The 16,438-nt window shown below is 39.3% G+C and overlaps 2 protein-coding genes across 12 annotated transcripts in view; one reads left to right on the top strand and one right to left on the bottom strand.

Moving 5' to 3' along the window:
* The window catches only part of LOC143895895 (nucleolysin TIAR), a 529,366-nt gene that overhangs the window by 342,590 nt on the left and 170,338 nt on the right, over positions 1-16,438 (bottom strand). The gene's annotated exons all lie outside the window — the stretch shown is intronic.
* Positions 1-16,438, top strand: part of LOC143895897 (uncharacterized) — a 250,285-nt gene that overhangs the window by 106,748 nt on the left and 127,099 nt on the right. For 2 of the 5 annotated variants that reach the window (XM_077403359.1, XM_077403363.1), the window contains exons 1-2: positions 12,207-13,224; positions 16,209-16,339. The exons of 1 other annotated variant lie outside the window; for it this stretch is intronic. In XM_077403359.1, coding sequence (XP_077259485.1) covers positions 13,175-13,224; positions 16,209-16,339 — 181 coding nt within the window. In that variant the 5' untranslated portion in view covers positions 12,207-13,174. Of the gene's footprint in view, positions 1-12,206; positions 13,225-16,208; positions 16,340-16,438 lie in introns of those variants that run through there. 2 more of the 5 variants (XM_077403362.1, XR_013256491.1) reach the window with 2 other exon arrangements.

Raw genomic sequence — 16,438 nt, 5'->3', positions numbered from 1 at the left:
TCATATAAAAAGATAAGAGAAAAATTGTTCTTTTCATTTGGGATCACATCTGTGAGCTTAAATAATATACATATATGTAACGTATACATATATATTTTTACATTTAATCGTAAATGTGTAGAATTATTCGGAGTTTAACATTGAGCTATTCTTTCCTTGTTCTCAAAATCACCGTAAGTGCCTCTCGAATTGAATTCTATAAGAGCACAGCCTCGAAAGAGAGCTTACGATCCTACCCGCCTATGCCATTGCATATATACATGTATGTATGTATATACGCACACTCACGCATGTAAAAAGAGTGAAAAGGAACAAGAGGTATACAGCTATATGGCTTTCTACGCAAGACGCGATATAGGTAGGTGCAGGGTTTAGAGAGGGATGGGCACGTAGAGTCCTGTGGAGAGCCAAGGATAATAGGGATGAGTGGGCCAAGGGATATGAATCAAGCTGAGCAAACATTGAACTTGGAGATACGGTGTCGCCGCACGAAAGCTACATACTGTGGGCAAAGAGGGGAACCGTACCTCGAAGTACACCTTCGCGATTACAATTCTCGACCCCCGAGCCCGGATTCTCCCCTTCTTTCGCGGGAGGGGGAGGGTGGCGCCCCTCGTCGACCGTAACTCTTCGTCCACGATGCCGGAATATGCATATACCAAATATTGATAGTGCGAGAGACCGAGTGTTTGCGGGGATGTCAGCCGTCGCATAAAATTTTCCGCCGCTTCGAATCGGAATGGCCAATGAAAGGAAAGTGTCGACCATAAGAAAACTACTGGATTGTGGACGTGCGGAGCCATGGGTCTATGAGACGAAAGAATGATATTTCAAGAGGGATCTATATAGATTTTATTTTGTGCCGCTCTCAATATTTTAAATTTTTAGAAGAAACCGAGTTTATCGAGAGATTGAAAATAAATGAGATATTATTTAATATATAGTAAGATTATCCAAAAGAATGTGTAATTTAAATATAGAATTTACAATATTTGTATAACGACGCATGTATCTCTTTATGATTTATTAGAGCATAAAAAATTAAAACAATTAATGAGTTAGTATTTCTATCTATCAACGTTGGAATAAATCTGCTTTGAAAACTATATATTAAAATTTGTAATCTAATTGACCAACGGTCATGTATAAAGGGTTGAAATCAGCTCGAGTCGCCATAAACAAAGAGTTTCAAAAGCCCTCCTCGATGTGAACTATGACTCTAGCGAGATAAGGGCGAGCGCAGCATGGCGAAACATAGCGTCTCATCCCGAGGGATATCAGGAAAGTGGCCTCTCCGTCTCCTATTCCTGATGTTTTAGCCAACCCCAGCTATACCAGACCGGAATATCTTAAACGGGCAGGGACTTTTTAAGCAAAAACTTTATCGCGTATACGCCGGCAGCAGCAGCAGTCAGGATGACCGAATCGCGCAGTCTGCCAAAATCGCCGGCAATAAATCGTTAATATTCTAATTGGCAAAAAAGAGCGAGCACGTCGAGGCCCCCCTCCTCCCTCCCGTGGGGAAAAACGGTAAAATACGACTACTCTTCAGATTGATCCGGAATTCGCGCAAATTGCTCGTGAAAGCAGCGGTTACAGAGGCTCGTTTTGTATCGCCGTTAAATCGATTTGTTTAAATGAAAACGCTAATTTTCGACGTGACGTCCAGCGCAATATCGTATCTCTTTCCTTACTTTGTGTTAAAAGCGTAAATTTGGGTCTGCAATGCGTGCGGGTGTATAAATTTCGGGACGATAGCAATTGTCAGTCTTCCGTAAGCGTGTGACACATTTGCGCATTTCCGCGTATGAAAAATGACATTGAATAATTTCGCTGTTGAAAGCTTGTCTGGCCGAGTAATTAATTCTATTGAACATTGTCCTCGCGCAAAACATTTTCGCGTAGCTGATCAAATTTTTAACATCTTCATGCATTAACGAAGGTTGCATATATTTCGCTTTCCGCCAGAAACTGTCGTTATTTATTGTTATGTTTGTTATTATTTATGGAAACTTCAAATGGATATTCCTCGAATGATCGATGCCGCCGAAAGGTGTCTGCGTATGGGTATCCACTTGAATTTATAACTTTTCTATGAAACCTCCATAACGCGCGATAACTATATTTCAAATGCCAAAATATATTTTGCGTTGTACTCACGAAAGATTATTTATGGCAATCCTTTGTTAAATATTATATTTGGGTGACATCTATTAATAAACAAACTTTAGCGCAAATACTATTATTTCTCGTATAGGTATAAGTAATTCATATGAGAGAAAACGAAATCAAAAAGATTAATGTTGCGATATAATAGATATGCGTACTTGGGGATTTTACGCGAAACTTTAACGCGTTTCCCGATACATTTGTCGCACACATCAGCGAGAGACAAAACTAAAGTTTACCAAGAAGAAAGAAGATACGATTCACACAGAATGGAACGAGAGAGAGAGCGCCGGGCGAAACGGAGGAATTGCGAGAGGAGGAACAAGAGAAGGAAGAGAGAGAATCTTTGTGCGAGTTGGCACACAATGGCAACGCGAAAGTCAACTCCCTACCGGGCCGGAAGTCGATGGTCGGCCATCTTGGCAACCGGATGTGCATCCTAAATGTCTCGCAAGGTTTGTACGTATGAATTGTATATGACGTTCTCCTTGCCTTCCTATTCCCGTCCTCATTTCGCCCTGATATCTTCTCTTCCTCGCGTTGGCGTGCCCTCTATTATTTTATTCTCTCTTGTTTTCCGCAGCTTCTACCCGACCCAACATTATCATCGCTGAGTTTTAACTCGACGGAGACGCTCGGTGAGCGGCTCGTTGGCGGAAGGAGAGAATGGTAAACAGGACAAAGATGATGACGACGACGACGATGGCCAGGAAAACTTCATTCAAAACGGCGCCGTAATGCACGCGTTGGCTATGCACGCGTTGGCCGTGCAGTAGATGCTATACATTTATGATGGTGCCTCGCGGCACACACGCATGCCGACGATATAAAGGCAAATGCGGGGAACCAGCGAACGAGAAACGCATAAAACTCCCCGCTAGAGCGAAGAGAGCGAGGAGCATAAAGCGTAAAACGCCCAAAAGCTTTCCTCTCCTTTGTCTTCTTTCGCCGAGCACTGTCCTCGTGGCGGTGGACGTGCCTCCAGCACTCTCGACTGTTCTTATCATCCTTTTTGTCCTATTGTCCTATATATTTCATACTTCTTCTCCTTTACCTCGTAATCGCGTGTCGACAATATTATGTCGTGCTATGCTTTTTACCGACTATAGTCATTAAGAAAAACTCACAAAATATATAACTGAATGATAATCTTGAGGTGTCGCTTTGTTCTTCGAGAATATATTAAACATATATAGAATTAACATTACTCTCAACGAATAACTTTTTGATAAGGTGACGTCAATATGAAAAAAAGAGAGAAAATAAGGGCGAGAAGAAGATAGAGGATGTATTTACAACTTTTCATATAAACGTTATTGTCTTGTTTCTTCTTTTGCCGCTATTTTCCACATTGGAAGTATTATTTATCATCGGCGTTGCATTTTACATGATTTATTTTTTATCGTTTTCTCTTACTTATTGTATTCATCTACTGCATGCCTGATATATTTCTTCACAAGAGTGACAGTGAAAACGGCAAAGCTTCGTGGTATAACTTTATCAAATTTCATTACTATCACCCTACCCGTCGTGCTTGCGCAGCTTTATCGTCGTTACTTTACGCCACGTCACTTGTGAGGCGAGAGATTGGATGGGTTTGATCGATGAAATTGACGCGATACTGTCACAGGAGTGTGCTCGATATGACTTTCGATAACGCATCGTAACAAACAATAATTGAATAACAGAAAGAGAGAAAAAATGGAAAAAATTTGACGAAAATATGTATTATACAAATAAGTTTAGATAAAATTGTTAGATCATGTTTAATATAATAGTATATGCAACATTGATTCTCTTTTGTTTTTTATTACGATGAAATATATTATATATATTGTCCATTTTGTTCTTTTACAACTATAGCTACTAAATAATTAAGATCGTGTAGTAATAATGCAGTAATTAATAATATAATATTATGATATATTAAATTTTAGTAATCTCATATACAGAGTGCACGAGTTATTTCAGCAGTTAAATTGCTCGGATTTATACGGACGTGAATACGAGAAATTATTTATTATTCTATTGAGAGAAGAATGATTTACTATTCCATTAAAATCGAGCAATTACGGAAATCAATCCATCAGGTCGTACACTGGAAACTTCTATTTACAATTTCGCAATCAATTCGAGATAACGTCAAATGACGACGCAAATCGCAACACCGGCGGAATAGAATTTTTTTCTCTCGCTCGTGATACTTTGTCGTTATCGGTTTCAATTTTCGCCGGAGCAATAATAATCCACCAAGGTGCGCGCGGTAACTCGCTCGAACGTAACAGAGCGAAACAGTTTAGAGAGAGCGTGATAACTCGCGCGTACGGCCGTTTAAAGTTGACCGAGATAAGGAACGATAACAAATAGTGGGAGAGTTACGAGGCAACCGAGAAACGAGGTCGAAAGATCGGTAATACCCGGGGGAAAGCTTTTTCTCACGAAGCGGTCTTCGTAGAGGGTATGTCGGAAGAGAAAGAGAGAAATAGCGGGGAGGCAACACCACCGAGAGGTTCCCGAGAAATATTCTACAAGAGCTAGGTTACCGAGACCGTGCATTTGCAGTATCCTGGGATTGCACGTCGGTAAATCCGCGAAATTCTTTGATTTAGTTTACCATTTCTGCCGCCGCCGCCGTCCTCGCATACATATATACGTAAGCAGGCATTGCCACGGAAGAACGACCGCGTTGCACATATACGTGTATATGCTGCGCAAATGCAAAGATAAGCTCTACGCGGAAGGGGATCACTCTGGATCAAGAAGCATTCACGACACACGTCTTATTTCATTGTGCGCCCGCAACCCTCTATTTCTGATAATCTTCACTTTACCGCAGGCTCCTTTCATTCGTTGCCTTTGTGCGGAACTTTTTTCTGTCACAGAACGTAATTAAGGAAGCTTATTACGGTATATCAAATACAAACTGACGGCTCACGGAGATACAATCTATGATATAACTGAGCAAAGTGCTAGTATTGCGAATACACACGTAGATTCTTCTTCTATTTTTTATAGCAGTTTCTGTCTAAAGAATAAAAAATTAATATTATTCGTGAGAAAAATTGGGATCGACATTAAGTCCACTATTTGTATGCAACTTGTACGTGACTTGTGAAAAACCTCATAACAAGCAGCATGTTACTACTGTGCTGTTGGTTTAAGATTATTCTATTAAATAGCAGAGCACGTACAACGGTTATCGCCGATGTGTTGCTCTGAGCGAGAGAGAGAGAAAGAGAGAGAGAGAGAGAGAGAGAGAGAGAGAGAGAGAGAGAGAGAGAGAACTGTATACTATTTTTAAGGGATCCTTTTACTCGCCAACAGCGATAGCCATTAGCCTCGCTATTTCGTTTGTTAGTTTGTAAAATACAGCGGTGCTTTTATCGAACAAATTTAATGAAATGGAGTGCTGTGCCCCAGGATGCTGATAACGAAGCCTCACTGCTCATATATTAAATTCCGTTTGATATCACACACAACGTCAATTTCGTCGTATCCGAGCTTTCACTCCGTATTTTATGCGAATCCTGTCGCAATAAGCGGCGTATGAGCATTTGCTGAACATGCATGCCTTTATGTGACTGGCAAGTTTTCATTTCAACATGATTTTCATTTTGAATTGAGGTAAAACGCCCGCGCGGTTCACCAGAATTATATGGTGATTTTCTCAGACAATGGTCGGGAAAACAAAATTGAACTGAATTAAATTTGTATGCGTAATTAGTTTAGGCAGGAACAATATCATAGCACAATATAAAACACAGCGCTCACATTTGCAGATCGGTATGTTCGTTCCGCATATTTTTTTCATTTCAACGCACGCATATCGAACGTATTTGCTATTAAAATCCAGATCGACTGTCTTTTGATGTGTAAAAAATGTTATTTCGCACAGACAAATGTAGAAATTCTCATTTACATGAAAAATAGAAATTTAATATAAAGCACGGAGAGTTAGACAAAACATATATCTTCAATAATAGCATGTAGAATTTTTCGATAATGGCATGTGATATTCCCCTCAGTCTTATTATTACTCGTGTCCGAGCGTGGTGACTTCTTTTCATATACATGTGTTGCGCAGGTAGATTATACGCACTGTATATGATATTACATGTAAATAATTTCTGCTTATATGGAAATTTCTTTCACAAGAGAGGAATAGATATTTTCAATCAAGGCTTACGTAAACAAGAAATCGTGGCGCGACTTTTATCTTTCTCCTCTCTCTTCTTCTCCGCTCTTTACCTTGCTTTATCTCGCACAAGCGAAAGAAAATTATAAAATGCGGTGAGCTTCTCGCTCATTTATATTCCTGCGGTGTAGCGCAGCAATGCGATTGGCTAACTACCCTGCCATACGTACTACTGTGAGATATCCTACTATTTCCCTTCGTCTCTCAACGCTCCTTCTGCTTTCAGACGCTTATACTTTTACCTTTCCCTCTCTCACTTTTACACAACATATACATGTATATACGCGAAACCGTTCTTCTTCCTCCCACGCACCACTTTTTTCGTTTCATTGCGATATAAATTCATCCCTTTAACTTTCTCTCTCTTCCTCCCTTCTGTTTCTCTTCATTTTCAGTCAACGACTGTTCTGGATAACGCATCGATTCGCTTCTAACTCACCCTCTGTTGAAACACCCTCCAAAAACACCCTGGCCTTCCTCTTTTTAGCTCATTCCTTCGTTCTTTCAGCCCCCTGCCGTCATCGCTGCCGGTTTACTCTTCCTGATTAGGCTTGAGGGATGAAGAAAGCTTCGTCTATGCTCTGAAGCGCCGTATAAAGATATAAACGCCGCGGCGCGATCCGCCAACAGGCAGATTGAAACTCACGGACTTTGACGACGGGAGTGTGAGAAAATGATTGCGAAATGTTAGATACTCGAGGCAAGAGAGTAGATAAACACGCGAGTCATAGGTTGATTAATTACGGATCGAATCGAATCATTTACGCGACAGTATGTCATCGCGACTATATACACGTAGCGAGCAATGAGATTTGTCGGTCGTTAGGATAAATAATGGCTTCTTTCGGTTGCTTTATTATGCGAGCGTTGGCACGCTGTCAGAGCATTATTTTGGCACATTAACATGGGATATATTATCGAGCTTATCGAGACTTAAAGGAGAACTGTTATAACACTTTATTTTTCCAATCAAGTATAATACAATTTATACGTAATACGCTTTATTTGATTTGTATTGTATAAATGTAAAAGAAGTATAAAAATGACCGTGAAACTGTAAATTAAAATTTCTTTGAAATTTTTACAGTGAACTTTCTTCTGATATCTATAAGTATCGATGCTGTTCCGTACAATTAATATCCAACATAAAATTCACCCTTTTAAATGTCGCAATTACGACTAAATTTGCAATTACGGGCGTACTACTTTAATAACCGAATATTGGGGCGCGGGCGAATCGCAGAAAATTGCTCGCGGACAAAACTATCCATCGCCTGCCAGCCCGTAATTACTCAAGCGCGGTTAAACGGGGTCCCTATTGTGCCGCGTGGAAAGAAGTAACATTACATCGAGCCGCGAGCATATATACATGTATATATATATAATCGCTTTAAACCGGGCGCGAACGTTACCCTGTGATATACGTGGCAAAAACTTGGCCACTTTATTCATATGCCTCCAGCTCCGTGTTCATAACCTTCCATGGCGAGAGAGTATATAAAAAAGTGGGTATGCAGCCACCCACCCTCGCATCCCGCCTTTTCCCGCTGCGGCAAGTCCGCCTCGGCGAACGCACCTATATTTCTTTCCCGCCCCGGCTTAAATATGCTTAGATTCGGGGTAGCTTGATATTATGTTGCTTGCGCCCGACGAGGGGAATTGGCAAGAACGGAGGGGGAGGGAGGGAGCAGCGAGACCTTTCGAGATATTTCAACAACGGCTGCGTTTCGCATAGACCGAAAACTTTTCACGGCCGTGATACTGACACATACTTCATCGGCATTCGACGCCCGACGAATCGAAGGGTGGAAATGGCGTTTTGGAGGAGAGTTGTAGACGCAGAGGGGCTGAAAGGGGTTTAGTTCGACGAACGCGGAACTCGTCGCGTTTTGTAAACGCTCAAGGCGCTCGACTGCCTGGAACTTATTAAACTCCGTAATTAAGGGGTTCTTGATCATGCTGGTTTGGATTTAATTACACGGCTATACATCAAAAGTAGGACATTAATTCGTCCACTTTTCGCAAATTTCTTTCAATAAATTTGTATATTTTTCAGTAATATTACCTGTTGCGTTTGCAAGAGTAACGTTAAAGTTATTGAATATTTAGAAACAACAGTGTAAATTTTTATACCTTGCCTAAAATTATATTTATCTATCGTATTGTTGTGTGACTTAATTCATGAAGCGGACAGCTATACAGCGCGATAGTTTTAAATGTGATGCGACAAAATATGGAAATAATAAATAGAATAAAAGGAAGAAGGAAAATACTGCCTATATTCGTAGGAGCACAATGTATTTCCTTACTTTTCATTATTTACTCGTAAGAATGCGATTCTTTTACGTTTCATATCTGCCAACCCTGTCGCCGAATAGTTTGATTCCGGCCGATATCAAAATGAGATCGTGTTTAGCGCCGCATAGAGAATCGCTGTGCGCGTCGAGTGGAATATTAAAATCTGGGGAAAAATCAAAACGCGCCACGGGCGGGATGGTAAAAAGGGCGAAGCAGCCCGCGGTATTCGAACGGGAGATGAAAGTCAAAAACCAAGAATCCGGAGATAAATCACGTCGAGGGCTGAAAGGCGGTAGTGTTGGAGTCAATGGCCCTTGCCCGTAGTTGCCCGGGTTTTTGGTTTTTGCCATAGCATCCTCTTCCAGCCGACTTCCCGGCCTCCGTAGTGTCCTGGGTAATGGACTAGAAGGATAATAATGCTCTGTTTTACAACAGCGAAGTGCTACCTCGGCTTCTCTCTTGCCGCTGTTGGATGTATATGAAAACATCTAGCAAAATATCCACCGGATACCCGCCTCCGTAAGTTTGAGAGATGATGATGTACACAAGCACACACACACACTCTCTCTCTCTCTCTCTCTCTCTCTCTCTCTCTCTCTCTCTCTCTTTCTCTCCTCCCCTCCTCCTATACTTTTCATACATTTACTCTTTCTATGTCCTGCTGTGATTTTCATCTTTCTAGTTTCTACAATTGTGTGCGAAATCATTAATTTTTTGCTTTCAAATAAGTATATTTATGTCAAACCCAAATCGTCATTTAAACAATTAATCGGCAAATATTTTTTGATAAAGCTTAAAGAACAGATAACAAAATTTTAGAATTTATTTAATCTCAATCAAATAAATGTGAGATAAATTTAATTGAAAGTTATACAAAGATGATATAAATTTTTCTATGGTTTATTATATAAACATAAACTTTAAATTAATCGTTTGATCTAATATACCTAAGTTAGAAGGGAATATGCAGAAATGTCTTCTACATCAGAAGAGAATAACTTTTTATACGTCGGTGTATTATCATGTCTTAAAGTTCCGCATCGAGCGTCGTTACGTTGGTCACCGCGGTTACGTTTCGTCGATGCAGCTTTCATTTTTGTCGTTTACTTTTATAGAGAAAGTTCTGCGACAAGCGGGCCGAATTCGAGGCGGCGAGAGGTAGTGATAGATATACGGCTGGAATATAGCACGAGCAGGGTGCTGTAGGAGGAGACTGCAAAGCAATAGTAACATTTACGGGAATTGCACTTTCCAAAGAAATCCTACAATCTTTCTCACGAATTTTCTTCGTTTCTTTTGAGAAGCGTTGAACGTATATGTATATTACATAACATAGGTACATGCAAAATATTTTAATATCCATTAAGTTAATAGTTAATAATAAAACGATATGAAGAAATGTAGAATTACTTTGCATAATTTAGTTCAATGGCAATAATTATCTAGAAATTCTAGATAATTATGTTTATATAATTTATGTAAATAATTATATAGCAGTTTTTATAAAATACATATTTAAAAAATAATTTTATTTCTTATTTATTTATACTTTATATGCGTGCGCATATTTAGATAAAACTCAATTATTTATTACATTACAGCTGTATTGCGTTTTCATATATATAATTAAGGATATTTTTTATATTTTACTACAAAAATCAATATATAATATATATAATATATACGTACATGTTTCTTAGATTAGCAAATAAATAATTTTTAGATATATATTTTATAGACACATTAGCACGCTTAGGATACTCTCGAATAAGAGAATACTGTGTGCCCCTCTTAGAAAAATTAATTTATATATATTTGTTAATCTTATCAACCACATAAATATTGTGTATGTAAACGAAATCTCATACACTTGTTCTGCATTCTGGTGCATTACAATATATCCGTACAGGTACGTCTGTATGTTATTCACATGTATGACGTCTGTTCTCGCATATCTCTGGAGAACGCGAGAACCGTAAGAGCTTGGAAACGAACCAAGCATTGGACAAACTCCACGCTACAAGTGCTTCAATTTATGACATGCAGAAACGTTCACGTAGACATAAGATTGGATAGTTTGATCAGCATAATTCGTAGATATAGATAGCGTGTATGTAGCAGTATTTTAGGATGGTCAATAGAATGATACTCATCTTACAATCAGTATTTCACATCTCGTAAAACGCGTTCTTAATCTTACCACGATATAACTGTATAATTGTGTATTATAGAGAATTAAAAAAATGTGTTTATAGAAATTAAATAAATAATCAGACACTGGAAAGAAATTTCGCTATTCTTTTAAATATTTCGAAGTTACACAACGGTATTATAACATTGCAAGAAACTCTAAGACAACGAATAATAGAAATATTATTTATAACATTTAAACAGCTCTTGTATAACTTTTAGTTTACTTTAATATGGATAATGTATTTATTGCGAACAAGAGTCAAACAAGTAAAGCTATATTTTGCTAACTAAAGGTTTTGTTAGAAAACTGCTATTTGCTACAACCACGTAAATCCTTATATACCCTGCACACCATTTCATTCCCCGTTGATTAGTATTCCTGGATGGCATCATTTTATACATGATGAATATGCACGACATGTATGAGTTAACATCGCTGTGCCGCGCAGCTGTATTTGCGTTTGCGCCAACCGTGTCGAAAGATGGCTTTACTCGAGTGCAGGTATCTGGAAAAATGAAGTAGCGTTTCTTCTCGCCAGACCTTTCGTTTCGCTTCGCTTTGTCGTTTGGAAAACAGAACGCGAGGTTAAATCATGAGGGCGACCAATGAGCCGGAAGGGAGGAGAGGAAAGAGTAAGAGAGAGAGAGAGAGAGGGTCGCCATCATCCCACGCCACCGTCACAACCACTCGACCCTACTTATTTCAATAGCTTTCCCCTGCTTCGTTTGAATAATCTATGTCTATTTCATGCACATATACACACGCATTGCTTCTCCAAATGTCTATCAACCGTCTACATTGACGAAACGTGGACGTTTATTAATATTATTTAAATTCTTACGTATAATATATTCATTACTGATTTTAATATACTATAGATTGTTAAGTAAATGTGACCAAATTACACATCAATTGTCTGCCATATATACATAAAGAAAAATGTATCGTCTGTCGCGCGACTCGCGCGTAAATTATTTTCGAGAATAGCGCGATTTATATATCAAACCACCTATAGACAGATATTCACAACCCTCTTTTCATCCGCGAAAACACCCTCTCACTGTCCTTGAGGACGATCATAACCGGACTGCAAAATTTCCGATGCCTGGCCCTGAAGTATTTATGAAGGTATATCCACTCGTACCCTATCCCGTACGCTTACCGCAGCCCGCGGCATGGCCCTTATACCGCACATTCTCTCACTGCTCGTTCTTCAATTCTGTCTCTGTTTTTCATCTCGTCTACAGCGGCCCTATTACTCTTGCGAAAAAGCCACGAGAGTTAATTCGAAGTCTTCCTACGCGGGGCGAAAGGTGAAAAAAAACCAGGCAAGGCACCACTATCCTTCCGTCTACTTTTTCGTCCTCTTTCCACGCTCAGGTTACCGGCGTTGGCACTTGCGCCTAATCTTTATCCGATATCTCGATCCGCGGCTGTTGGTCGCTTAAACGCGCAACGGCGATGCCTGGAGTGTGGGTGTATATAGAGGTAGAGTAGATGGTTGTACCCGGACGAAGGGACGGAAGGGGAGAGTAGCGAAACCGGTGAAAAAGTGTGGCGGTAATGCATGCCAGCATGCCAGCACTCGCGAGAGTAGAGTGGCACCAGGGCGGGTAAGCATTTTTAATGATACTACCGTGCGACCTAAGTAATAATAACCCGATGCGACGTATCTCCGAGAAGTTTCTGTCGGATCTGAGCTGTGATAATCGCATCCGCGATACTTGCGAGAAGATATAAATAATTTGTCACGGTAAGTGCCACAATTCATTTGCATCATGTGCCTGTGAAAATGTTCCTGGACAATGAAATGTTTATATTCTACTTGAGCAATTGCAATTGCGTAACGGCATAAGTGTTCACGTAGAAAATATAACGTATATAATATGTATGTATTTAAAGAAGTGTCAAGTACACGTGCAAATCAAATGTCCAGTTTCATGCGGTTTAATTACCACTCGTAAATAAAAAAAATTAGAGTTGTGATTGTAAAAGCTCAACGAAATATTTAACCATATATTTTAAATATAACGCATATTTTATTGTAATATTAATTTTTATGCACTATTCGCTTTTCCATGAGAAATGGTATTTTAACGGATTATGGTGTGTCGCGGTCAACACAGTCTGCAACTAAAATGCGATTAAAATGCGTTACCATCGTTGGGAGTTTCGAGCAACAGTAGCAACACGTTCTCCGGGATACTTCGGGAAAGCCGATGACAGCGGTTACACGCGGGGAAAAAGAAAACATCGGCGAACCTTTCAATTTGCGGATACCTCGCGGACCCGAAGTAATTCGAGACTATGGACGATGAATGAAATCCACAGAGAGGACTGATTTCAGAACGATGCGGCGCCGTTGTGCGTACGTGCCTCTATTTGTGTGCGTGTATGTGTACGTATATGTGTGTGTGTATATATGGACGCGTGGGCGTAGATGGGTCCAGCGCAAAACAAACAAGGCTTACCGCATTGATCGCCGTAATCCCGAGCATGTACGTAGTCTCCTGCTGTATACCTCTCTCCTCTGACTCTCACCGATGTCCCAGCCCACGGCTCCCTAAACCCTCTTCTATGTCGTACGTTCCCTATGGTACGTGTGCGTTCTATCTGTGCGGTTAGAGAAGTGCGGTCGTACGTTATTTGTACGCGTTAACTTGCGCGCATGTCTTTGTGCTTGCGCGCGGATGGATTGTCACAACAGCGGGAGACACTAGACTAAACACTCCAACGATCGTGACCACCGACACAGACGCCGTGTTTCCATTGCACAAGTAATATCCGTGACAATATTACCCCTTACACACCCTCGCCCCGTCGGAAGTTCTATTCGACACTAACGATATATCGATGATGCGAGAAAAATACGAGGAGACTTATGACAAAATGATGACGATGATTTCTAGAACGGTAAGAGCAGCGAGGACAGATTATAGAAATGCACGAACATATGTATGGCATGAAGAGAGAAGAAAACAGAAATTTAGCAAAACTTTATTTAATATTGAAGAATTTTGATTATGCCTTTTTTTATAATTTTTCTGCTCGTCAGTATGCAAAATTACAGAGAGTGTACTAGTGTACAACATAATATTCTAATTTTAATACAACAATTAGAGCACGATCTTTCATATTAAATTTATAGAATAGAATGTAATTATATTGCACAATTTAAAATAATTACACGCTAATGTAAAATAATTAATGGAGAACAGATTGAATGCAGATAGAAAGGAGTGAGAGAAGTGTTGAAGTTTAAAAAACGAAACGGGTAATTAAGAAATTGGTTAATTTTAGGCTCATGTTTTATGATATATTTTTTGCTTTTCCTCTCGGAGAGAGGGTAAAAAAAACTGTAGGGTTTACCCATGATTTATAATAGGGGAGAAAACGAAAACATGTGCTACATATTACATGTTTTCTAGCTTGAATTAATGATATTCAACAATCGCATAATATAAAAAAAAATTATGTTAACACAATTTCCTTCGTTTGCAAAGATTACGTTATCGTGTTATCATATATTATCGTATTTCGTACTATTCAAATTAAATACAGATAATGTAATAAATTAAGTTTTTTAACGCGTGCCACACGTATTAATTTTTGGTGGGTAACCGCAAAATTATTTATTTACTTTTATCTCTATTCAAACTTTTATTTCACGTCGGACGTAAATAAAATATTTAAAAATTTCATTTTTACGTTATTTTGTAACGTGAGATAATTGAACGGAAAGAAATAATGAAGGTAAAAAATCATCAATGTATTCAACTTTCAATACATTTCATCGGTGTTCGCTATCGATGAAAAAGGTTCCGAAAAGTTTGTATTTCAAACTTTCAAACTTTTATAGTGAAGTGTAGTTAGTAATTATATCGAGAGTTTAAAATTCTTTTATATTTTTTTTAAACGACGGAGCTACTTCTCTGTCTTGTTAAACAGGAAATCAAGCTATTATTTACTCGTTGCGGACCAAAGAATTTACAGACTTGTATCGCATACTTTACTCGATCTGCTTTAATATAACGATTAACTTATTTCTTTTTATTCGATGACACTTGATGACACGAGGCAACTCTCGTTGTTCGTGTTTCTTTCTCCATTTCTCTTTATTTCATCCGTTCTTTGTCTACAATGGCATTTAACGTTCTACGAAGATCGGAAGCGTGGTAGGATTATTCGTGGATACCGGATCGCCCAGGATACCCGGAGAAGCTCTGAATATCCGGTTGCCTCAACGCGATATCCGTGACTCGATTTCCAAGAGCGCCTCGTTGAAAAGCCCCCCCATTCCCTCTCCCTCCCCCCCCTCTCTCTCTCTCTCTCACTGTATGTATGTATGTACTTATATATGTATTTCCCTATTTCTTTCGTCTTGCAACCGGGACGGCTTTGCCGTAGTCCTTTCAGATTTACCGTAAATTTGATTTATCTGGCGGTTGCATATCACTCGTTCGTCAAATATGTGCTTTCAACATCGAAGGTGCTGACGCGTCTACGCTCAGGCGTGAATCTATCCAACGAAGCTGCATTTGAAGTACTGCAAAAGCGCAATATACAAGCGATATGAATGCAAACGAGCGAGTGACGAGTCATCTCATTGTATCTCGCGGAACAGGATAAATTCCGAACTTTCTACAAGTTCTTTGATTATAAGTTTTCTAATAAGTTTCAAACTAAGAGCTTTGTCGACAATCCCGTCGTGTAAAATGAGCTTTGTGGATGCCAAAGTAATAAATCGTTCCTTACAGATTGTAATTACGTAACGCGTACTGCATAATAGTTTTTGCAATATGTATAAAACAACATATAATTGGACAAGCTTTTCTGATTGTTATAACAAAAGTGGCACAAAAAACAAAGTCGAGAAAAGCGATAAAATCTAAAGTAGCATGCATATGCTCTGTGGCTTTACTGGTTTTCATCTTCATACACCTTTCCTGTGCGACTGTCAGGTTGATTCTATTCGTTCATTTGTTTCAGAATTTCTGGAGAGTTTCTTTCCGCATAACTCTCATCCCTGTACTTATTCTTATCAACTTATATTTATCCATTTCTTAATTTTTCTTAGTCAATTATCACATAAATGAAATGTAATGATATTAATATATCAGAGAGAGAGAGAGAGAGAGAGAGAGAGAGAGAGAGAGAGAGAGAGAGAGAGAGAGAGAGAGAGAGAGAGAGAGATAAGAGAGCACACATATTCTCTATAAATTATTAAATAGTTTCACTATAATGTGTGCTCTTTTAATTCTGTGATATCCAGTATCATATTAAACAAGTAACTTTGAAATCCACTGTTAACGTTAAAAATTTACAATTTTCTCGACTTTGTTTAATTTGCAGATTTGGTAGCGTCAGGTACAATGTAAGCAGAAAGGTTGACGGTATCGTCGGTCGGGAGCACCGAGGGACGAAAGGTGATTGCAGAGTTCCTCGTAGTGTTCGTGCGGTCGTATCGTCTGACGAGGTCAAAGGTACGTCGTGAGCAACAGAAAAGAAGGGCGAGAGAGAGAGAGAGGGGGGGAGGGAGAGAGAGAAAGCGAGAGAGCGAGGCAGAGGAGGCCGGGGTAGTT

This window comes from Temnothorax americanus, unplaced genomic scaffold, assembly GCF_048541705.1.
Source record: "Temnothorax americanus isolate GAGA-0224 unplaced genomic scaffold, ASM4854170v1 Scaffold17, whole genome shotgun sequence".
In the NCBI taxonomy this organism is placed as follows: Eukaryota; Metazoa; Arthropoda; class Insecta; order Hymenoptera; family Formicidae; genus Temnothorax; species Temnothorax americanus.
This window is presented reverse-complemented; position numbering and strand designations above follow the sequence as displayed.